The sequence below is a fragment of the Engraulis encrasicolus genome, chromosome 1 (assembly GCF_034702125.1).
Source record: "Engraulis encrasicolus isolate BLACKSEA-1 chromosome 1, IST_EnEncr_1.0, whole genome shotgun sequence".
In the NCBI taxonomy this organism is placed as follows: Eukaryota; Metazoa; Chordata; class Actinopteri; order Clupeiformes; family Engraulidae; genus Engraulis; species Engraulis encrasicolus.
Window position 1 is genome coordinate 53,428,741 of NC_085857.1, and position 26,094 is coordinate 53,454,834.

Below are 26,094 nucleotides of genomic sequence, written 5' to 3' on the forward strand. Positions count from 1 at the left end.
TAGCCTTGTGCAAAACTTTTTATTTAACATTGCGAATGGGCAGGATGATTTGCTTAGACACGCACGTGCTTCAGAGCAGCTAGAACTGTGCAAGGTGACTGCTGCAGTTTTCAGCTCAGTCCTCCTGGATAATAAACACAAAATAATGCCGACGAGAAAGTAACGCCGTTATCTTTTGATGAATTCCCTTTGGGTGCCCGGTTGAGACAGTTTAATTTTCACACCCAAATCAATTCGGTTTTAAGTTATAATTTCATTGTATACTTTTTTATTATCATTTTGATGTCACAGGGTCTATTCCTTTGATTGGGAGATCAAGGAACTTTCTGGTGTCGCCGAAACGGCGATGTGCGGTGGGCTCTTTACGCACGGCACCTATGTCCCTCCTTCAGTCAGACTCAAATCGGACCGAAATCAAGTAGCTGAGGTTAAACTGTCGTAAATACACGACCGAACGCGAGTAGCTGAGGTAAAATAGACGTAAATACTCGGGCGGATATCCGGGCACTCACATCCAGCCGCCTACTTACATTGGGTTGCTACACTGCCGACTGTCGTCATGAGCATTATTTGCACTAAACCTGGACCGTATTTCATTCTTTGAACGCTACATTTAAACACGGTAACTATGCACAGTATCAATTCCAGTTCTTGTGTCTCTAGCCTTTGCTGGCAAATGGGGGGTATATTTGCCCAGCAGATCGCTCCTTGGTGGTTGAACGAGAATCTCAAGATTAGCTAAAGAAATGATTTTCCATGTTGATCAAAACAAGACCGTTCGGTATGGTTGGACCCAGAGCCATACAGTATGACAGAGTTGCTCTCGCCTTTTTCACTACTGAAGGCCATATAGCAATGCTGTGAGCATTTGCGTACTATCAGGCACACCCTTTCTCTACTTTGGAGTTTTCAGACATTCTCGAACATCAACAAACAGGACCGAAGATTCTATTCTTATTGAGCGGATGTGATCAGAGCCATGTGGGTTTCACCCGGCTGTTTATGATTTCGCATCTTGGCATCGAAAGTGTATCATGACATGGTACTTTTTACGGCCTCACTCATTTAATAATATTTTTTGACTAAGCGAAATAGCCTACCTTTCCTTACACGTCCATTGATGGCTGACGTCTAATATATCCAAATGTTTCTGATGGTTACAATACAAGGATACAAGGATATTTATTTGTCATGTACATAGAGACACTTTCGTGTCACTTGTAATGAAATGCATGGCCGGTGCAAAACAAGTGTGCAGAAGAAGGGTGAAGAAGAAATAAAATAAAAATAAAAGGTGTGTGTGTGTATGAGTGTTCAATCAAAGTAATTAGGAGGAATTCAGTAAGCAAATGGCATGAGGGGAAAAAACTCTTTCTCAGTCTCTCAGTTCTAGCTCTGTGACAGCACAGTCGCCTTCCAGATCTCAGTTTTTTAAATAGTCCATATCTTTGAGAATGTTATGGGCCCTAGATAGCACTCTCTTTGTGTATATGTCTTTCACGGCAGGCAGAGGTTGACGGATACAGCACTCAGCAGAGCGCACTATCCTTTGTAGTTCTTTCTGTTCACGCACTGTGGCGTTTCCGTACCAGGTGATGATGGACCCTGTTAAGATGCTCTCCACTGCTGAGGGGTAAAAGGCTTTTGGGATGGGTGTGGAGACTTTAAACTTTTTCAACAGGCGCAGAAAGTACAGTCTCTGCCTGGATTTCTTAATGATATTGTGTGTGTTGTTTGTCCATGTCATTTGTTTGGTTAGTGGTTGTTTTTGCATAGGCCTACATGTAGATCAAATGTGGAGTCTCCTACTTGTTTTTTTATGTAATGCATGCAGCCCATTCGCGACACTACAATAGTTTTCGTTTGATCCTCCGCTGTGGAAAGAAAAGTTTAGTTTTAACGTCTTCAGTGATCGAACGTACGTTAACGTTAGCAAGCTACGATGGACCAGTTCAAACCTCCAGCACCGCTAGTGCTAACTGGAAACATCAGCGAGAATTGGCGCCGATGGGAGCAACGGTTTCGGCTGTACATGACGGCTACGGGAGCGGACACAAAAAGTGAACCGGTGAAAACAGCCATCATGCTGCATACGGTCGGCGAGGAAGCGCTGGAGATATACAACACAATGGATGTGTTCGTCGAAGCGGGTGAGGATGGACAGCCCGGTGAGCTAACAGTGAAGCACATATTGGACGCATTCAGAAAGTATTGCATACCGAAAAAGAATTCATTGTATTCGAGTTCTGGTCACTGCCGATGTCTGAGGGAGTCAACGTAGACCAATTCGTGACTGAACTTCGCCAAAAATGTAAGAACTGTGAATTTGGACTAACAGAGAATGACATGATAAGAGACAAACTTGTGTTTTCTGTACCGGACGCTCGAGTGAAAGAGCGATTACTGCGTGAAACGGACTTAACTCTGGATAAAGCAGTTGATAACTGTAGAGCAGCCAAGGTTACCAGATCACAGATGCGAGCCATGAGATCGGCGCAGCCAGAGGCATCCGTAGAGGCTCTTCACAAGGTGTCTGCCAGCTACGATAAGGGGAGAGTCGCCATGAAAAAGATGTCACGACCACCTGAGAGAAAGACACACGCAGCGAGCAGTAATGTAAACAAATGCAGAAAGTGCGGCGGTGCGCACAAACCTCGTCAGTGTCCAGCATTCGGTGTCATCTGCCACAACTGCAATAAGAAGAACCACTACGCGAAGATGTGTGCGTCAACACAAGACAGAGGAGCCACTGCTCGGGGCGTGCACGATCTTGAGGTAGAGTCACTGTTCATGTCCTGTACTCAACCCAAACACACTCAACAGGATAATTCGTGATACACAACAGCCAGCATAAAAGACGCAGGGGTCAAGTTTAAATTGGACACTGGGGCAGATGCAAGTGTGCTACCTCTGAGCATTTTGCAAAAGATTCCGGGTCCTCATCAGCTTCAACCCACACACATCACTCTCGTCGCCTATGGAGGAACACGTCTGAAGCCGGAGAGCACCGTGAAACTTACCTGCGATGTGGCCAGAACGACGACAGATCTTCTGTTCTTCATCACCAAGCACTCCTCCACTCCGATCCTGGGCCGAGACGCATGTGAACAGCTGCAGCTGGTGAAAAGAATGCAGACCATCGCACTCAAAGCACCAGCCACGAAAGAGGAGCTAGTGTACGCCTACCCCTCCGTCTTCAGTGGGCTGGGGTACACCACATCCACACAGACCCACATGTGGCCCCAGAGGTGCACGGCTGCAGGAAAATCCCCATCGCTGTCATGGACCGGCTGAAATCCACACTACAAGACCTCGTCGAAAGAGATGTCATCGCACCAGTGAAAGAGCCTACAGAATGGGTAAATAGCCTTGTCATCACAGAGAAGAAAAACGGGACACTCAGGGTGTGCTTGGACCCTCGAGACCTGAATGAGGTGATCAAGAGACAGCACTTCTCAATACCAACCCCAGAAGAAGTACTACACCGGCTGTCAGGGAAGACCATCTTCTCCATCCTAGACGAAAAGGACGGATACTGGCAAGTGAGTCTAGACCAGCCCTCATCGATGCTCTGCACATTCAGCACACCGTGGGGCAGGTTTCGCTTTAAGAGACTTCCTTTTGGCATCAAGTCCGCCAGCGAGGTTTCCCAACAAAAGAATTGTGAGACATTCGGCAACATTGAAGGAGTGCACATCATTGCAGACGACATGATCATCGCCGCTGCGTCTGAGGAAGAGCATGATGCCATTATACAAAAAGTAATGGACACTGCATAGAAAGACAGCATAAAATTCAACAAAGACAAAATACTGTACAAAGTGGACTCAGTCAAATACATGGGCCATGTAGTCACCTCGAAGGGAGTGAAGCCGGACGAGTCCAAGGTGTTCGCCATCAGAGACATGCCGCAGCCAGACGACAAGAAAGCACTACAGAGACTGCTGGGAATGACAAGGTACCTCTGCCAATACATCCCAAATGAAGCCAGCATCACAAGCCCACTCAGAGAAAGGACGCTGCCTGGCACTGGAGCCACCAACACACTGCTGCATTGGAGAAGCTCAAGACCGCCCTCATGCAAGCCCCAGTACTCCAGTTCTACGACCAGAGCAAGCCACTCACCATACAGTGCGACGCATCGAAAGACGGACTCGGCGCCTGTCTGCTGCAGGAAGGTAGGCCACTGTCTTATGCATCACGAGCACTCACAGACTCTGAGAAGAATTATGCTCAGATATAGAAAGAGCTGCTGGCAATGGTCTTTTCCACCAAACACTTTCACCAGTATGTCTATGGCAACACAATGACTGTACAATCTGACCATAAGAAGTCATCTTCAAAAAACACCTGAGCAAGGCACCAGCACGACTCCAGCGCATGCTATTGCAGCTCCAACGCTACACAGTCTACACAGCAGGCAAGGACATGCACGTCGCTGATACCCTGTCCCGCGCTGTTGTCAGTGACTGCAAGGATGACGTGAAGGAAGAACTGTTCGAGGAGAGAGCAGTGCACGCATTGGAAGTCACAGCCGCACTCGACGAAGACACACTCTCAAAGCTCAAGGCGGCCAAGGCGACAGACAGCACACTGCACTAGGTGATTGAGCTACATAAGAAAGGCTGGCCAAGACGACGGTGCAGTGTTCCCACCAACCTACACCAGTACTGGTCAATGCGACACAACATCAGCAATCCAGGATGGCATCCTGATGACTGGTGACAAGATTGTAATGACACAGAATGTGAAGCAGCTGATGCTTGACAGACTGCACCTCGCACTCCAGGGGATACAGTGTTCGAAAGCGCACGCGAGAAAGGTGATGTACTGGCCAGGTATGAAGCATGGCATCGAAAACCAGGTGGAGAAATGCCACCCATGCTAACAACAGCAGCCACAAAATCAGAAAGAACCTCTGATTCCACACGAGATACCTGAGCTGCCATGGCTGAAGATTGGTGCAGACATCTTTGAGCTACACGGACAGTCATATCTTCTGATGGTGGACTACATGTCAAAGTATCCAGAAGTGCTCAACTTACCAGACAAAACCGCCCACACAGTCATGCGCAAAATGAAGACCATCTTCGCCAGACATGGAATCCCGAAGGAGCTGGTAAGCGATCACGTCCCTTTCGCCAGCTCTGAAATGTGACAGTTTGCATCGTCGTGGGGCATAAAACTCATCCACTCCAGCCCTGGATATCCACAGTCAAACGGCCTAGCAGAGAGAATGGTAAAGACTGTGAAACATGCACTTAAAAAAGCAACACAGGCCGATACAGACCCGCACTTAGCTCTCCTGTCACTACGCAACACTCCAGTGACTGGAACAGAGTTTTCACCAGCACAAGTCCTGATGGGAAGAGTACTGCGAAGCACCCTGCCGACCTCCACAGCTGTTCTGCAACCAGCTGTGCCACACAGACTCCACTCACGGCTGAAACACCTACAAGCCAGGCAAGTGCACTATTACAATCACAACACAAAGATACTGCCATAGTTTGCTCCTGGTAACTCAGTGCACATGTCAACACGTCATGGCTGGGAACCAGCTACAGTCCTGAGAAAAAGAGAGGAACCACGTGCATACAACGTCCAGACACCCAGTGGTGTCATGTTCCGGAGAATCCACCCCAGTCTTCATTGAGAGGACGACGACGATCTTCCAGAGCAGCCCATCGCTTCACAGGCCCAGAGAGACCAACGCACACCAGCCTGTGAACCATCCAGTCCCACTCCAGCTGCGCCCACCTACAGCACCAGAAGTGGGAGACTCGTGAAGATTCCTGCAAGGTTCAAGGACTATGAGTTGAAATAACACTTGAGTCCTGCCTACTAGGCAGGACTCAAGTGTTATTTCAACTCATAGTCCTTGACAGATAAGTCAAGTTCTGACTTTGTTTATGTATACTTCTTGTTTAATGAGGTGAATACTTACTCAATTCTTCTTCCACAGAGAGACTGAAAAAAAAAAATCAACTGTCTTTGAAAAAAAATTAAAAAAAGACAGACACATGGACAAAAAACATCATCTGTGTCTTAGAAAAAAAAAAGAACAGACACATGAAAAAAAACATCATCTGTGTCTTGAAAAAAAAAAAGAACAGAAAGACAAACGTGAATGAAAGACTATGAATGATAAAATGTTTTTAATTGTATGCAATGTGATCCAAAGGTTGTTTTTACAGTATAAGAATCTCATTTAAAATGCATAATGAAAATGCTTATATCTTGTGGTAATCTTTAAAATGTTAATTTAAAGATGTAGAGTTACAGTAAAGTTAAATATTCAATATAAATACTCACGCTGCGTAAGTAGAGCCAGGAGTATCATTAAAGATCCCACACATCCTGGCTTTCATCTCTTCACACTGTTGCCCTCTGGCAGGCGCTACAAGGCATTGCCAGCCAGAACCAATAGGATGAAGAACAGCTTCTTCCCCAAAGCTGTTACAACAATGAACTCAATGTTCATCTATAAAGGACTGTGCACTTCGTAGGGAAGCTACAATCTCAGTATACTTTGTATAATGACAATAAAGGCTTTCTATTCTATTTCTATTCTATTCTATTCTAATATGATTCTCATGCTTAAAAAGGGAGGATGTAGTATATTGTTAGAATGCTCTGTGACTGATTGGTTTAGCCTATGAGGAACTCCTCACTCAATGTTCGATATGTTTTGCCTACTCTTCAGTCTGTAGTATGTGAGCGGCAATAAAAGTCACATACAAAGTGTCTCACCAGGTAAATAAGCCTCACCGTTTTATTTATTAGAGTAACAAGTACTCAACAGCTGTCAGCTCGTCATTGCATAGCAACCATACTGTACAATCAATTCGGAACTACTTTGCTTAGCGAAGCAGGTAAACAAGTATGATTAAGGTAACTAATAAACATGAATTTGAACATTTATTCTGGTATTTTGTAGGCAATTGAACTATTGTATGAAAGCAATATGACCCGAGTGGAAGGGATGATGTGCACTGACATCCTCCCAAAAAACTTTTTTTCCCTCCATAAGAGCAATCACACCACGGGACACCATAAATGAACCTAAACATTGTGTGACAGAAATATTGCAATATGTAGACATATTAAGAGGTTAATAGTCACCTCAAACTTCCACACCACTCTAGGAGCCTGTCCCTTGTAGTTGGCCTGCAGCTGCCCGTCCACAACCTGACTTACATGTCACTCAGCAGGACGCAATTTGTGTTACGAAACTGAACTTGTAGTTAATATTACTGTATTGAGTTTTTTCACATTCATATTTTTTATATAAGGCTAATCATGCCAAATGCTTTATAAATGATTCAAAATGTTGTTGGTTTATTTTATAGCTGTATACATTCCAGGTTTTATTAATGTTACAGTCACACCACAGGACATTTGACATATAAACCTTTACATAAATCTGAACAAAAATGTTTCTAATATGAAACATGACGTACCACATCTTCTTTCATTTACATTTGTTTTCAAGAGGAAAATATCATTTTTGTCCGTTTTCAACCAATGTTAGGTAATGGCATGCTTGCTTGTACCCTTAACGGGAGCTGATGTTTCTTGTCTGGTTGATGTCATTGCAGATGGGGAGATTAAGCAAACGCCAAATTCTCGCCAGGTCCAGGGTCAAAGGTGAGGACATTTTTGGAACTGTTTTTTTAATGTGGTGTTGACCCACCTGTTTTTGTGCCCACCCGCCCTCCACCGGTAGCCTGGGAAATCCCATGCTGCTTTGCACAATCGTTTCGATCTAGAAGAGGGTTCCCAGTCATATGCTCCAATCAGAGAGCAGAAAGTCAAGTCAGCTTTTATTGCCGGGTTCCTCATGTGCACAGGTCATGCAAGGAAATTGAAAATTACATTTCTCTCTATGTATAATGAAAGGACATAGACATACACAGGACTGACATTCACAAACTGACATCAAAGTGCAAGACGGCACAAGTAACAGTGATGGACCAATAACAGTAAAGTGATTAAGTAGCCTAATAAAGAATAAATAATAACTGAGCATTTATCATAGGTGAGTGACAGTGACGGACCAGTGATGAACCAGTAACAATAAAATGATCGATCTAATAATAACACAGTGTTTCCCACAGAAATTTTGGCATTCCACACGGGCCTTTTTTTTTGGCGGTGTTATTGCAAAACGGAGAAACGATGAGTAAAATATGACATTTTGACATGACATTTCATCCATTTATGTTTTGAGAAATTGCATAATATTTTACCCATGACATGTATAGTAGTACATTGTCATTTATATGAAAAATGCAGTACAGTGAACCATTTCTGTTTGCAACACACTTTTCATTCGTCCCTCATGCATGGGTCTATGCAATGAAAAAAAGGAGTACAGATAAGAATTTTGGAGCACTATGAAATTGTTAACGCACAGACAAAAAGGGTCTAAGAGAGTAGACTATGCCTTTTTCCCCACACATGCCTCCGTACACATTCTACATGAGGGGTGCTGGTCACAGGGCCAGTTTTTCAAAATTCCTCCGAGTAAAAGGGCTGAACAACATATTATACATTAATGTGAATGTCTATATTCACATTCATTTGTATATGCAGCCGGATGTCTCCTCTGCTGTGTCATTGAAGGCCTGTCACCTAACTCATTATCATACAACTGTAAAACCCGGAAATTGTTTAAAAAAAAAAAGTTAAAAAATAAATATATATATATATATATATATTATTTTTTTTAAAAAACATTTTCAGAAACTACGGGGGCCAAATTTAAACTATGGTGGTGCGCCATAGTTTCATCAATGTATGGGAAACACTGATAACAGTTTAACATTTAACATATGGCAGCCCACACCTCAACCAACCCCCTTGCCCCCCAGCCTTCACACTAGACCTCCATCCCCCTTCTACTACCTCCTCTGAAATCCTGAAAGACTCAACTGTTAACATGCTTGCATTTTCTGCATGTGTAAACAGACTGGGTATCTCAAATAATGATACCAGTCAGTGTTGGGTAAGTTACTTTTTAAAAGTAATTAGTTACTTTACTTTTGTTACTGCTTTCAATTGTAATTGAATTACTTTACTTATTACTCAATTTAAAAAGTAACTCGTTACTTATTACTTTACTTTACTTTTCGCGGGAAAAGGGATTTTAGTAACACTTTATTTTAGGGATACATCTATTAGCACTAATACATACAATGTACCTGTATAAGTAACTTGTAAGGCATGTACGAAGCAAAATCAAACATGTTAGGCATGTATTCGCAAATATCTTGTTCATGCATAATAAGGGATTTATTACCAATTTAACCTTAGTAGGGACCTAGTAGGCCTTAGGCCAGCCGCACACCGGCTCCGACAAAGTGCGGCGCACTTTTGCTTCCGACAGAATTCAGACCCCCAAACCCAATTTCACACGAACATTGCATTGATAGTCAATGGGCGGCGCCGACAAAATAGAACTTGTCTCTAATTGCTATCCGACATCGGAGAATGTCCGTGGACATCGGCGCCAGTGTGCGTGGTTCTATTGAAAACAATGGAATCGAATTTTAGCTGAGCAGTGCTCAGCACTTTGTCGGAGCCGGTGTGCGGAAGCCCTTGGCGTTTGCTTAGTACATGACTTACAAATTACATATGCAGGCATTAACATTGTATGTATTAGTGTTAATAGATGTATCCCTAAAATAAAGTGTTACCGGGATTTTAACCAGTGTAGTGGCACACCTCATAATACACCTTCTTCCCCAGGTTGTAGACCGGCTGTGTAAATGGCCTAATATTTTAATCTGTGCAAACTGTACCTCTGTTGTCATTCTCACATCTGAAATGGATTTCATGATTGCCCTGTAGGTCTAGGCCTATTTATAACAGTGTCAATAAATTTGAATTTACTCTAACATTATACCATAGACTAGAATAGACTTTCATTGTCATGTCAGCATGAAAATGGCCTTTGGTCTCAGAGAATAAAATGAGTAGGGTGAGGTGGCCACACCAAACCGAAATGTTGATAGGACACTCTAGCTTACATATCCTCTCCTAGATGTTGCAGCTTATGCTACCCCAAAGCCTTTCAGTTTCCTGATTAAAAACGACTTTGGATTGCATATGCATATTGCATATGCGTAACATTATTATTAAAGGGACAGTTTGGTCAATTTCAACATACAGTTGTATTGCTCATGCTACCCTTGACTTGTCAGTACCTGGTGATGCCACATTTTTCGGCTCAGCCCTTTCCGAGATATGAGCAATTCTAATGGGGGCAGCGTTTGTTTACATTTTTAAAAAATGAAACATAGGCCAACTCCAAATATTTTCCCAAAAGGTACTGCTGTTTGATAGTTGTCTGCTGATGTTTTATAACCTTTTGGATGTTTTTGGGAATAAATAAAAATGTTTTTTTGAAATGTAAACAAAGAGCTGCCCCCATTACAATGACCAGGATCTCGGAAACGGCTGAAGAAGAAGAAAAAAAAATCTCAGGCACTGACAAGTCCAGGTTAGTGTGAGCATTACAACTGCATGTTGAAATTGACCAAACTGTCCCTTTAAGAATTCTGCCGAATGCAGAATCCGTTTGTGCTGGAAGACAGTTTGATCAGGCACATTCGAATAGCCTAAAGAACGTGGTCTCAACGCAATAGTGTTGCTTGGGGTGTTGTTCTCACGTTATTCTCAATTACTTGACTCGCGCTGGGTGACGGAGCTACCCAAACTTTTTTTGTTGCAGTGTATTTAACCAATATGTCATCAGTGAGCTGAGCACAACAGAGGCCATGGCGGCATTTGTGATGTAGGGTACAGCTGTTTCATTCATGCATTTGCATGGACTCGGAATGACTGTAGATTTAACTGCGCAGCAAAATCACTTTCACTTTACCTCTGGCGTAATGTTTAAAAGAAATGATGGTGGAACTCCAAATATTGTAGGTTAAGCACATCACAGCGCAATGGGCTCATGAAAGTCCCAGTGAAAGACCTTGCATGCACGAGGATGGAGCAATCTGCATGCGCGCGCTCTCACACACCCACACCCGTGAGCTCGAGAAGGGCTGGCGGAAAAAACAGCCCAGACAGCGCTTCGCACATCTAGAACTACTTATATCAGCAAACCTGAAGAGGATTTCGAGGCTTAAATTATAATGAGTAACGACCGTTACGGAAGTGCAGTAACTGTAATTAACTTACTGAAATTTGAAGAGTAATGCGTTACGTTCCTACGTTACTGCCAAAAGTAATTAAATTACGTAATTACGTTACTTAGTAACGTGTTACCCCCAACACTGATACCAGTACATTGGCTTGCATGGAACGTTAGTAAACCTCCCTCCCAAAGTCTCATACAGTGTCGATGCCGTTACACTGGGAGACTGGTCTCTTAGTTCAGCGGTATCGTACTGTGCCTCCCATTGCCGGACCGTTGTTGTTGACGAGGGCACAGGTTCGATCCCCGAGGGGGGCGAATAGGTGCAAGATGACCTCCGTCACACCTTTGCTGTTTGTGTGAAAATACTTAGCTAACTGAGCTAGAAAGCAGCATTGCTAAGTAATGCCCATAGTGCTTGCAATGTAATGAAGGTAATCGCGCTATTTCAAATGTGGCTCGCAACGAGACCGCGGGCGCAGATGCATAAACGTGGAGCTGGTTAGCACTATTCATACTAACTCACACACACTATACCCCCAAACACACACAATACATGCTAACACACTCTATAACTACAGAGCGATGTAGCTGATTCTGCGCTGGTTGGATTACATTTCGGGATTAAACCCTAATATTAGGGGAAGTCATGTTGCCGCAAGGGGGCTGCAGTGGCAGTTTTATACGGCACAAGGGCATACGCTCTGTGTCAAATATTGCCGGCTGGTCAGTGAGTCGAAGAATGACACACTGGAATGATGCTACGGTATGTAGTTAATCCTTAAAGCGATACTGAACCAATTCTGGAAATGAGTTCATTTTACACCTCCCCTTAAAGGGACACTGTGCAGGAAATGGTAAAATAAGGTACTGCAACTATGCTGCTCATTGAAACTGGGCTGCCTACTGCCAAATTTGATCTTAACATGAAAGTTTACTAAGTAGGCTAATAAACATATATTTCCTAGTATGTTCCAAGTAGAGTCATTTTTGCAGCTAAAAATGGCTATTTTTGGAAATTCAAAATGGCGGACCATGGAGAAGATCCCCCTTTTCATGTATGAAAAGTGCAATTTTTCTAGTCATAATGAATACTTAGAATTTGATAGTGGTGGTAAGTATTCATGAAAAAGGTAACATTAGTGAATTGGCAGCATGAATTCTGGAAATTCATGAACAACTGAAAATCTCACACAGTGTCCCTTTAAATTGCATTTAAAGTGAAATGATTGAGTTCTACCTTTCTAGAGTTGAAGCGACACATGCTAGTGGAAGAAGATTCCGGAGCCTCAGGTGTTGATCATATGAAGCAGACAGGTACAAGTGTATTACTTTCATTATCTCTTATTATTAATTTGTCTGTAATTATCTCCGGCATGGAGCTAGTGTTCATGCTCGTCTGAGTTTGTTGGTGCATATGTACGGTATGTTGGTTCGCGGTGCGTGTGTATTTCTGTCCATCAGAGGGCAAAGGTGCACTCTTTTCTTTGTTTCAGACATGTGAAAATTGTATCCGTCAAGTCAATTGTTCTTTAATGTTAAAAATCTATGTAGCAGGGTTGGCACAGACATTTGAAATCGCATTTGACCAGTCTCCAATGTGCAGTTAAACTAAGCATACAGTACAAGCCCAAAGTGTGGACTCACCTTCTCATTTATGCATTATCTTTATTTTCATGTATTTTCATTGTATATTTCCATGCAGGCCATCAAATTGTGCATGAACACATGAAGAATTACGTGCTTACCAAAAAATATCATTCTAGCTGTTGTCCAACAGCAATGTCGGCTGTTTATCCACCTGACGTCAACATGGCACAACTGATGGCCCCACACATTTCAATAAGCTTATTTTTGTCTATTTTCAAATAAAAATGCCCAGTCAGTCATGTCAATCCTAATTGAACATTAAAGTCCTTCAATAACTCACTAGAATTGTAGAACTAGAATTTTGAGAGCTAAAATCTAGTTTTAAACACTTGCCAATACAAGAATTTTACAGACATTTTCTTGATCTGATATTGACTCATAGCCAGTTGCTTGGAGAGGTCAAACCTGTGTTGGAGGGAATCTGTGGCAGGGTTTTTCAGTAACTTTTGGTATCACTGTTTCACCTAGATCAGTGGTTCCCAACCTATGGGTCAGGACCCAACTTGTGGGTCACCAAAGATCCACAGGGGGTCGCGAAGCCCTCTTGACTTTAAGGGGTTTCATTTTAAATATCATATATAGCCCATGTTGAATAAATGACAAAGCATTTAACTAATAAATGCATAGAAGCAGCAAATTGTAAGAGCTACATTAAACATTTAGGCTATTCGATATTTGACCAAAGACGAATTGAAGAATAAAATAACTAAAATTAGTTTTCGCAGGAAACAGAGGGCATCTTGTGACTCCGTCTCGTGCGGGCACTCGCGTGGTTGGGTCACCAAAGCTTACAATAGTAAAAACATGGGTCCCTTAAGAAAAAGGTTGGGAACCACTGACCTAGATAACCAGCTACATGCTGTATGCTGAGCAAGTGACCCATTATCAGATCAAGAAAATCTCTATTGTATTGCTTGTATCAAATAAAATTGACTCGACTGACAGGGTATTTTTACTTGAAAATAGACGGGGCCCTCAGTTTTGCTGTGTTGACATCACTGTTTGGCATTTTTGATATTTTTTTAATAATTGTTTTTATTTTTTATATATTTTCATTTTTTTGTTACACACATAATTATACATGTGTTCATTCACAGTTTTGATGCCCTCCCTGAAAATGTACTAAGTTCTGTAAATAGCCACAAAAATAAAGAGAATTAATTAAATGAGAAGGTGAGTCCACACTTTTGGCCTGTACTGTACATATAAGACATTAACAAAACAAAACACCTACACACACACACACACACACACACACACACACACACACACACACACACACACACACACACACACACACACACACACACACACACACACACACACACAAACCCGTGTCCCCGGCATAGCAGTGCAGTGCCCTACTATTTTAGCCATCGCTGAGGCCACAACCTTTAACTATTCACATTTTAATTCTGACTTTTTTTGCATTGTAGGATTTGCTGAAACAAAGCTTCCCAGCAAAGCCAATGACAATGGAGACGTGTACAGTTGCATCACATGTGGAAAAGGCTTTCCTGACATGTTGCTACTTGAAAAACACGAGAGAATCCACAGTGTACAAAAGTGCACTACATGTGGAGAAGCCTTTTCAAACATAAAAGAGCTCACAACTCACATGAGGAACTCACATACTGAGGAGAAGAAAACGCATACTATGCCCCCCCAAAAGTCCTACCAGTGTAATATGTGCGGGGAAACCTTCCCTAACCTCTCCCTGTTCAAAACGCACAAGCAAATGCATTATGAGGAGAAGCCCTACAAATGCACAGCATGTGGCGAGGCGTTTTCCTCACTAAGGATTCTAAAGGCTCATCAGGCTGGCAAACAGCCGTACAACTGTCTTAAATGTGGAAAAACTTTCTGTAACTCGTCACTGCTGAACATACATATACTGAGTCTTCACACTAAGGTGTACAATTGTACCGTGTGTGCACAGTCATTTCCTACCAAGTCACTCCTCAAAATGCACAAGCAAATCCATCGGGAGGAGAAAGTGTTGCAGTGTGCCACTTGTGGAGAGACGTTTTTCTCAGTTCAAGTTTTTAAGACTCACCAGACACTTCACGCTGGAAAACTTAATCTGTTCAATTGTTCTATCTGCGGAAAAGCTGATTTGACGTCGACAAGTTTAAAGGCTCACCAAAGAATCCATTCAGAGGGAGAAAATGCAACAGGAGCATCGCTGATGAAGTTGAAGGTTCGCAAGAGAATCCGTTCGAAGAAAAAAAAATCAGTAGGACCAACATTGCAACATGGAGTTGATTACCAAACAGTTGGGAATGGTACGGCATCAGCAGCAGCACCAGCACCAGCAGTGCCAGAGTTTGAGACAATGTGGTCAAGACAGGAAGCTGAATGGGAAGAAGAAGAGCCTTACGGCATGGCTGACTATGACTATGACTATGCCTATGCGACTGCTGTGTTTGACGAATCCCATTCCCCCCCACCTGCCTTACCTGGCCAGCACATCAAACAAGAAAACACTGCAGGTAGGATTCATAAAACAGCAGAAGACGAGATGTATGCATTACTATCAAGAGTGAAATTGTCTTGCATTCCTAATTAAAGGATAGCTTCTGCCAATGTCGACATGCAGTTGTAATGCTCACAATACCCAGAACTTGTCAGTAACAGATTCTTCAGCCTTTTCTGAGAGCTTTTATTTACATTAAAAAAAAACATCTCGATTTATTCCCTATAACATCCAAAAGGTTATGCAACATCAGACAACTAGAAATACCTTTTGGGATAATATTTGGAGTGGGCCTTTGTTAAGAAAGATTTTAATGTAAACAAAGTCTGCCCCCATTAGAATAGCTCAGATTTCGGAAAGGGTTGAGTCAAAGAATGCAGCATCACTGGGTACTGACGAGTCAAGGGTAGTGTGAGCAATACAACAGCATTTTGAAATTGGCAGAAGTTGCAAGAACTTTCAATTGAGAGGTTTCACTGATTTGGATCGCTGGCTGGTATACTGCAGATTATTTTACAGTGCGATAAAAAGTGGTAGAAAAGGCTTGTAATGAGCATGCTGTGGAGCCACAAAGTGGTAAGAGGGTTTTGTGCGTGAACATGGTGATTGCTTATACTGTACTCGGGGCCGGTTCTAGTCTGTTTTGCTTCCCCTTTAAAAACATCTGCTAGCAGTGCCATACTTCTGATTGAGCATAGTGGATCTAGTACCTACATGTTTACTGAGTGCCCATAATGTTAAGTTTGATGTTTTGTTTGGTTGACCAGTCAATTGGAGCTGATTTTACCAGTGGATTCCAAAAAACTTGGGACAACTGGTATTTTGTGAATAAAAGCAAAATGCTACCATTTTCAAAACATTCAATATGTTAATAAGGTAGCGCATTGTGTACAGACAACATACCAGTTGTTAAAGTCGAGCAGAATTATTGTGATCATTTAAAACATCACCCTTGGAACAGATTCCAAAAAGTTTGGACGGGGTCAAAGTCAGGTCAGGTTCCAACTTTTTTGGAATCCGCTTTGTACATAGGGCCGACAATTTTGCTGTTGCGCCCCTAGCCAGCCCTGAATGTTTTTCATTCATTTGGTTTGTAGAGTTGAAACAGGAAGTTAAAGAAGAAGGACACAGCGAGCCTACTGTTGTAGAACATGGAGAAGAGCCTAGTGTTGTAGAATGTTGTGATGCAACATACTCTGACTGGGCCATACCTGTGAAGATCATCAAAAAAGAAGAGCCAAATAATCTCCATATGGATCATACAGGTGCGTTCAAACGTTGGTCTTATTAAATGTAACTGCATGAAGTTCAGAGTGTGCGACGACCATTCCGAGTGTGCGACGACCAATTTTTAAAATTGTTATGCCCTCCTGTATCCACAAGGCGGCAGTGCATAGACAGACGCATCTTTGTCTGCCTGTCGGACTTGTCCATACAGAACACCTCTGTACAAAATACCAATATATTAATATTTGCATGAATCATCAAAATTTAATTCTTAAAACAGCATCTATAACCCTGTGCATTTTGGGCGGAATTCTCCCGTTGCCACGGTTTTACACGCGCACCTTGAACATGAAAAATAAGGCACTTTACCACCTTTATAAACCCTAGCCAACGATTTTAACTGTATTAAACCCCAAAATAGTGGCATACCCCTTTAACTACAAAAAAGCAATGCGTAGCCCAACATGGGCATGATATATGCTAAATGGGGGTATGAGTCTTTGCCAAGTCCATCAGTTGTGGCTACAAAGAAACCATGGAGCATGGATTTTCAGATCAACCATGTGAAAACCTCTGCAATCAATTGAAAGCCAAAACTGAACTTTAACTTTGAATTTAAAACCATGTGGCAAAATTTATTGTGCAAAAGCATTTTGAAATCTAACCTTCGCTCCTTTTCACAAACACAAGGCGAGTAGTGGAGGTGAGATAATTAGATGGAAACGCGATGTGTCCCATTCGCGGGAACTGCTCTGCGTCTTGCAACCAGTTGATTGAAATATGAAACATGATGAAACGTTTTCTTAAAAATGGAGTTTGGCGTTTTGCCTAGACAATTCCGGAAATTAAAAACTGATTTAAAATGCTGATCATTGCCTCTTAAGTCCCACAGTAACACGCACATTGTATTTGATGACTTTTAAAAGCTCTTCGGGGGCGCTGTGGCGCAGTGCGCTAAGCCCCACACATTTGGGCTTGCATGCCCACGAGGACCCCGGTTTGAGTTCGGCCGGGGTCATTTCCCGATCCTTTGTCCCATTTCCCGTCTCTCTGTCCCACTCGCTTCCTGTCACCATCTCAGACTGTCCTATAAAATAAAGGCATAAAAGCCCCTAATATATATATATATGTGGATCTCAGCTGTCCGTCAGCACATGACACTTACATGCATTCTGAAGAATGAACAAGGAAATCGATCGTCATGAAAAGACTGAGACTTTATACATGTACTCTGGCGCAGACATGGGAATTGGACAGGACTTAAACTCACAGCTGATGGGGTGTAAATAAAGACCAGAAGCGAAATGCCGAAGACATGCTCTGATGTGTAGGCCTACCTTTTTACGTTTAGCTGTAATGAGATTCAGGAAATATTTTGTGCCTTACAAAAACAGATAGGACAACCTGTAGCCTACCTCAGTAGGTTGTGGCTTTGTCGGGCATCAGTTCGAAAAGTTCCAATAAATCACAAAAGTGGAGGAGTTGCAATAAAAACCCTTTACTTGAAGGTTGTTTTTGAATAGGCATACTTTGGGTGACTGAAACAGCGGTTTTGGTTACCTTCCGGGGGCACAACATGATGATCCTCATACTGATTAATTAATTACTTGCTTTTGTTTGTAAGTTCACCGATATGAGAACATGCTCTGGGCAGCTGGTCATATTTGTCACAGTTAATGTAGGATGTTTATGTGGAACTGTTAATGAATTTCGATTTGGACTCACGCTGACGGTAAGGAACATCAACAAAGCATACCGTGTAACATGTTCAAAAAAGCGAGCATCAAATGCAATATAACATTTTACCTCATAGTGGTGCTTCACCTTACTACAGCCATTTGATGTGCGTAAAGGGAAAAGTGCGTAAGTGGACGGGAGAATACACTTAGGATTGATTTACATGAGAAACTCCCTGATTTTGGCCTGGCCCCACCCAAATGTGATCTTTTCATGAATATTTATTTACTAAGTTATATACTAATATATCAGTAAGACCAAAGTAAAGTAGCCTAAGTGTTGCGGCTTAAAATGCATTTTTCTAGAAATTCAAAATGGCGTACAAAGAGAACACCCTCCTGTTCATGTCTGGAAAATGCTATTTTCCCTGTCATAATGAATACGTAGAATTTGATGCTGGTGGTAAGTATTCATTAAAAAGTTTTCTGAATCCGCAGCATTAATTTTGAAAAGAAACTGCTAAAAAATATTGCACAGTGCACCTTTAAGCCTATGTTACATAATAGGGAAGGGAAGATTCACCGATCCGTATCGGAAAATCGATACGACCTGTACGGTATCGATTTGCAAACGTCTGCATCGATATGAAATGCAAGTAAAATCAAGATGCATCGTATCTTGACTGTCGGCATCGGTACAAACCGGATAATATTTCTTAAAACTTTTTAGAAACGGTCAATTTCAGGATTTGTTCTCGTGCGCAAAGCACATCACCTTGCTCTGATTCAGACCACCTTTCCTCTCGTGCGAGGAGGCGTGACCAAGCAAACATTTTCCTTTGAGTCAGAGTGGCTGGTAACCAGCAATGTAGAGCAGCGAGTTTTCTGGTCATCCGGTGACTTTTTCAATGAAAGTTTCTAGCGACCATTTTCTGCGAGTCTGGGAGACGTGTGGAGAGAGTACTCCCTTCACTAGTTGATATGTAGGGTAGCTCTAGGCTACCGCGCGGCACAAACAACAAGAGAAAGTTGTCTGCCAACACGTTGCCATTTCCGAATGACAGCAGTATAAGCATACTGTAGTTAGCGCACAAGATTTAAAATAAAACACGACCGTGTTGGAAAACGTTACAGAGGCTGTGCATTCGTGTCCATTGTTCGTGCAGTAAAAAAGAAGTGAAGTCGCTAAGTTGGCATCATTGCTTAGAAGCCTGTTATATTTCGCTCTCGTGCTGGACACACACGGTCTGATTTGCAGCTGGTGCAGATTGTCCATGCAGTTTAAAAAGTCCAGTTGAAAAGTACACTACTCCAACACTTCAATCCAGTACGCACGTTTTCCCCCTTTCTGATATTAACCCCATTTCCAACATCTACTAAATTGTTCTAATTTGAATCAATTGTAGTTGATAAGTTGTTCAGAGCGTACCTGTAGGCCTTAATGTAGTTATTACATGTCCAGGTCAATATTCCAACATGAGCAGAAGCTCTGTGGTTTTCCCATTTTTATTTTAAAAAGAGATATAGCCTACTGTTGCCATGGTATTCAGGTATATATTTTTTTCATTTTCTCTGCTCATAGCAATGTGCCCAAGCCAAAATGAGTTCTCACTGCTTTCTGTATGTTTTCCAGTATAGGCTATTTCAAAAGTAATATGCACAGCCAGGGCCGCTGCTAAGGTTTTGGGGGCCTAGGCATAGCTGGTCAGGAGGCCCTTCATAAGTAAATACTACTGCTACTACTAATAATAATGCTAATTCCTGTATTCACAATTACAGTATGCCTGAAAAATGATGGCCCTTTTGATAACTAACAAATGGTTTTGAAATGTAATTAAATATTTTTTCATGATATTTCTTAGTCAGTCTCAATTTAGGAGGCCACAATTTTCGGGGCAAAGTGGTTGAGGCTCTAAAAGCGCTCTGTTTACTCTGCTTATGCCTAACGGCAGCCTTGTGCACAGCCTTTAATATCAATTTAATATTTTAATCTGTTCTGCATCGCATTGTACCGAATCGCACTGCATTGCATGGCTTTATAATTGCATCACATTAGGCAGGAGAATCGTGTTATATCTTATCACTGGTAATTTCATGAATCATGAATGTATCGTATCGTTGCCATGTGTATCGAGATGGGCATCGTATCGCTTTGATGATGAAGATTCCCATCCCTAGTACATAAGGTTGTAAGATCCCACCAGGAGCCTCATGTACGAAGCTCACTTATGGACAAATGGACAGGTCCAGATGTACTAAACCTGAGTAGATGTGGAAAACTGTGGATCTCCATGTGAATTTCAGAGCTGCAGTGGAAGTAGCTGTAAGCACATTTCTGGTGCATTTCATCATTTGGCGGCACACAGAGGCATGCAGCACAACTACATGCACTGTACACGGCCATGGAAGACGAGAAATGTAGCAATAAACGCAGCCAGTCAAACGTGGATTTGAATGTTGAGGCGCGTGATAGTAATAAAAAAAGAAACCCACTTCAATCATATTATTGTTGAGTTAAAATGAAACAGACTCATAAAACTATCCTGGAATTACAACAAAATTGGATGCTCATCAGCAGCATTATTTCAAGTAGGCCAATTGACATGGCAGCTATTAAACATTGGATATTTTCAGGACTATGACATTTATGATGCGTCTTCTAGAACGCAACTTTTATTTCCCTTTTAACTAAAGTTACTGTAAAATCAGTCCATCAATTAACAGTAACTGAGTATGCCTACAAATTATTCAGACCTTGGGCGCAGGGGCGCAGTGGGAGGACTTTTCCCATCGGTACAATTTTCCCCTTGGCGGCCCTTTTTACCCTTTTTAGAATCCACAGGAAGTGACAGGAAAATGTTGTGATGTACTGCCAAGGACTTACCAAGGACTGCCAAGGGGTTTGAACATCTTTTTTTCTGTCAGGCGGTTTTAGAAACTCTTGGAAATTACTACATTTCAGCAGTTTAGCTGATACATTTTGCCTTGGAAACAAATTTGATACTTACTCACACGTCTACAGAAGCTGTTTGTCAAAGGGCTATATATGACCTTTCCCAAGACAATTATGTGTGGATATGCACATGCGTTTTGCCATGTGTTTTATTGTAGACCTTTTGATTAGTCAAAATGCACCCCACAAATAAGGTCTCACTGTTCAAGAACATTTTGAGCTAGAATCCTCATGATGGTCTTAAATGAAAGCTTACCCCTTGAGGTGTTCTACAGTCATCTGCCTTTTGGGTAGTATTACAGAGATGTTACTGTACTGTACTGTACTGTACTGTACTGTACGGTACTGTACACTATGTACAGTAAACACATGGGAAGAAAGGGGCATTCTTGAGCAGATTTGAGATTCCTCTGTCCCTGGGTGTAACACAGAAGAACTATATGACTAATTTGAAAACCTGGACTCTAGACTATCATCCAGTCATCCAGAATGGAGTTTCTGGCTCTTGCTTTGAGGGAGCTGCAGTCATTCAAAGCAAATGAGCCAACACAAAGCTGCATAATACAGGACCTGCCTACTTCTCTTCTAAGGCTTGTCTTTCTGGGCAGGAATGTCACAGAGCCACTCCAGTGGTGCCCATGTAATCAGCTGGGTGTGGGAATCATGTGGAATACCATTGATCATATGAAATATATGGAAATGTAGGCAAAAACAGCACAATTCTTGAGGGAAAATTCTTGAGGGAAAGGTTCTTCAAATACTGAAAACGAAACTGTATTACTAAGATCTAGCAAACTGATATATAATGTTCCTGGGTTTATTTCACCACCTGGATTATAAACAATTGCGGAATGAAGATCAAGTTGAAGTTCAAAGTCATTTGGGTCGCCACCGGGTCGCTTTACAGTCAAGGGGATAAATTGACAGTTTTTTCTGCATTCCTCACATTTCATATTACCAAATGCCAGACTTTATATGCGCCAAAGTAATTGTTGTTGTTGTGTGCCGCATTTTTCCTTTTAAATAGGCCACCTTCGAAACAACACCTTGCATTCACCTCGTATCATGAAATGTATTTTCCGTGTTCCCCCCTTTCCCATTCTTTCAACCAATGAATGCACACCAAAGAGCCTGTTCACAGTAATTAGAATATTCATATGGAATATTTAAGGGAGGAGGCAAGGCAAAGACTTGAGCTCGCATGTGCTCGTGCATGTGCACAAGATTTCACGGCAAAACCTGGTTACACACTTATTGATGCATCCAGATTTTTTGTCCGTAAGTAACTTTCAATAGTTTCACATCCACACTTTTTGAGTAGGAATTCCACACAGTTCTTAGTACATGAGGCTCCTGATCCCATTTCCCAGTCCTCCTCAGTCCCTCTCTCGGCCCCATATCCTGCCTTCTCTCCACTGTCTTGTGTATTACAGGTACAAAAGCTAGCCAAAATAGTTCAAAATAAATAAGTTAATGTACAGTTGTGTTCATGAACTGCACAATCTATTTCAAAGCAAAAAATGGGAAAAGTAATTAAATTTCATAGTATTTCATGAAAAGTGGAGAAATGTCATCTTCAAAAAAAACCTGAGTGCAGTGTTGAAATCTGTCTTTGGAAACTCAACGATGTTCCGTACAAACTAACAAATTATTGCAAATTCAACATAGCTGAGCATCTTAAACTAATATTTGTGAAGGCACTGTTACTTTTAGGAGCACAACTGTATGATATTAATGTTTTTTTTCTGTCTCTGTGCTCTGTTATTAGATAAGAACACAAACAACACAGCGTCATTTAAAGACGAATTGGTTTCAAGTCTTGACATTGAAGGGGAGGAGCATTTTTATGAGGACAGAATTGAGATCACATTAGGTAAGTTTCATTAACCCACGCAAGCCTAAGGTACCCGCAGAAAACACCTGCTGAAAGCCAAAGCTCTTTTGGGAAAAGGTGCCCTGTGCCTATTACAACCTAAATATCTCAGGCTCAGAAGCACATGAAAGCATGAAGTAAGTTACATTTAAAAATGAGGACCCCCCCTCATCTTGCGCTAGAATGTGTTTACTCAATTTACCCCTCATCTCTCAAGAGAAATAGTTAAGATAAAATAGCCCTTGAAAATGAGGTTGTTTCTTGTTACATATGTGCTCTTTGACTATCCAAGTTGAAATTGAGGATCTAAATGTATTTTCACGACCCAAGAAGAAGTCCAGTCGCTTCCAAGTAAACCACTGTATTTGAATGAAAAATCACTGATGCACAGCACTGATGTTGCCATATCCACCTGAAGTACCTCTTGACAGGCGTTTGTCCTTCTGTTTAGAAAAATGTAGACACCCAAAGTGTACTCACCCAAAGCTACTTGCTCTTTTCTTTGTATGTTGCTTTATCTCAGATGAGCACCAGGGACCTTCTGTCGGTGTCAGCGCACCACATCAGTCGGCCACATTCGGAAAGGCGTTCAAACAAAGAGACCGTCTTGATGTTCACTTGCGATCGCACAGTGGAGAGGCGGCGTACCAGTGTGGCGTATGTGGGAAGGCGTTCAAAACAAAACGAAGTGTGAACCGTCACCAGCGGGTACACAGTGGAGACAAGCCCCACGGCTGTGACGTGTGCGGGAAGCGGTATACGTGGAGGTCTGGTCTCGTCGACCATCAGAAAATCCACACTGAAGAAAGACACTACTGCCACACTTGTGGAAAAGGCTTCCCCAGAGCGAGAGAAGTCAAGAGCCACATGGCTGTTCATCAGAGGACAAGACCAAAAAGGTTCACTTGTTTTGTAACATTCATTTTATGTCATTATGTGAAATCGAATCTTAAAGACCTTGCCATTTCATTAATGCCGTGTCCAGACCAAGAGCGAACTATGCTGCCTGGTAGCGTGGGTAGCAGAAGAAGTTTCGCCTTGAATTCGCTGTATTCGCTCAAGACGCAGCATTGACATGTTTGATTCAGCTAATCACATAACGGCTCTGGCTTGACAGCTTGGGACATTCGGTGATATGAACGTTCTGATTGGTTTTCGCCGAACAGCGTCAGAGCGAATTCGCCTGCGATTAGATTTAGTTTAATCGTCAAAATTCGCTCTGGTAGCGCAAGAAGCTTCGCTCCTGGCGAATTCGCTTTGGTAGCGCAGGTCGCGTTCCCTCCATAGAGAAATAATGACTTCTGTCGCTTCATTCGCTCCGTTCGCTCTTGGTCTGTACACGGCATAACATTGCTGTGTTCCAAATATACATTTATTTAACAAATTTTGGACAATATTACAAAGCTTTCCGTTCTTGACGCTGCCATAAGGCTGTAGAGTTTCTGTCCTTGTGTTGCTTTTGCACGTCTCTAAGTGAACCTGTCTTGAACCAACGGTCCACAGATTCATCACAAATCGATCTTAGAGCTGTCACAACTTCGAGCTGTCACAAATGTCAATCCAGAGAAGCATTCAAACCTGTGAATGGCTCTGGGGTGCATTTCTCCAAGCCACAGTTGTTAACTACGTTTGCAATGCAATTTCCCATTAGCAACTACTCAGGTTGCTAACTGGTAAACAACTACGCTTTTGAGAAACCCACCCCAGACTAGTTAAACTGTGAGTGGATTGTTTTTTTCATAGATTTTACTCAATTAATACAGCTTTACCCTCGTGACAAAACTGCATTTTCAAACAGCGTTACAGTTTTTTTGTGCAATGTTTGTGTTCAAAATGCTGCGTAATCTTCACAGGAGATAATGATATGTACTTAATTCACATAATTCACGATTTCATGATTCATGCAGGAGTACCACAGCCATTTTAAATAATAGGCTTTATATATATATATATACAGCACACGCTCAGCAGCCTCTTTCGTAACCCCCCGTAACTGGGGGGCTGTACAGCCCCCGTTGAGACACGTTAATGTCCATTTATTGTTCCGTCTCTGTACTGTGCTCTGCTCTGCTCTAGGTCCTATGAGTGCGATACCTGTGGGATGTCTTTTGAAAGGAAAAAGGACATCCAAAGGCATCAGAAGGTCCATCGCAAAGCTTACAAGTGTTGGACATGCGGGGAAGGCTTTCAAGAGCAGGACTCTTTGATCGGCCATCGATGGAGATGCCACCCTGAAGAAATGAAGCTACTTCGTGAGGCTCCAGCTCCGGAGGGCGGAATAGTCAACCAGCAATCTCATGCTGCAGAGGAAACCTGTTCAACTCCAGACATTGCAAGTGAGTGAGTTATTTTCGGCAGTGAAAGAAATTATTAATATCCGCAGCACTGTTCTGTCCTTCCAAATGTTTATTGCCACTGATTGCACTTGGTGAAGGACTGAGCGTCTGAAACGCCTTGCCATTTAAATATTTGGGAGCATAGAACAGTGTTACCGACATTTCTCATTTGTCATCTCCTTTGGTCCAGTACAGTGTCACTGATGTGCGTGCATTCTGCATTTTTTTGTTTGTTTTAACTTTAGGCGCTGAACACCGAGAAGAAACATCTGACATTAAAAGGGAAAGGGAGTCCTGTGTCATTGAGTCTACTGTAGACGTTAAACAGCGAGAAGAAACGCACGACAGGTCAGATGTTCTTGTATGTGACGGCTTTAACCCTTTCCTATTGCAGTTAAAAACCTACTAACACTTTAAGCCCATTTCCTGAGTTGTATCCTTTTTTTTGGAAATGTTCCACATTCTTGTACTGTACCTAAAGGTAGCAAACATCCTACATGTGAATAGTGATGATCCAAGGCATTCTATTCTATTCTATTCTATTCAATCATTCGAAGAGGCATTGTATTCTTGTTCTATTGTATTCTATTCATTATCCGCATTCTGTTCATTTGTTTCTAAAAGGCTTCCTATTCTATTCTATTCTATTCTATTCTATTCTATTCTACTAGTGCAGAGCCTGTTGGGCCTATTTGCCCAGGTTTTGTAACTTGGGTCTATGTACAAAAACTGGGATATGTTGGGGGCTTCCCCT

General features: G+C 42.1%; 1 protein-coding gene across 1 annotated transcript in view; it reads left to right on the forward strand.

Annotated features, from left to right (window-relative positions):
* Positions 1–544: 544 nt before the first annotated feature.
* LOC134458340 (zinc finger protein 850-like) overlaps positions 545–26,094 on the forward strand; it is a 42,779-nt gene continuing 17,229 nt past the window's right edge. The window contains exons 1-9 of the mRNA XM_063210600.1: positions 545–622; positions 7,599–7,647; positions 12,398–12,466; positions 14,236–15,291; positions 16,373–16,540; positions 22,900–23,004; positions 23,528–23,903; positions 25,081–25,340; positions 25,586–25,688. Coding sequence (XP_063066670.1) covers positions 7,599–7,647; positions 12,398–12,466; positions 14,236–15,291; positions 16,373–16,540; positions 22,900–23,004; positions 23,528–23,903; positions 25,081–25,340; positions 25,586–25,688 — 2,186 coding nt within the window. The 5' untranslated portion in view covers positions 545–622. The remainder of the gene's footprint in view (positions 623–7,598; positions 7,648–12,397; positions 12,467–14,235; positions 15,292–16,372; positions 16,541–22,899; positions 23,005–23,527; positions 23,904–25,080; positions 25,341–25,585; positions 25,689–26,094) is intronic.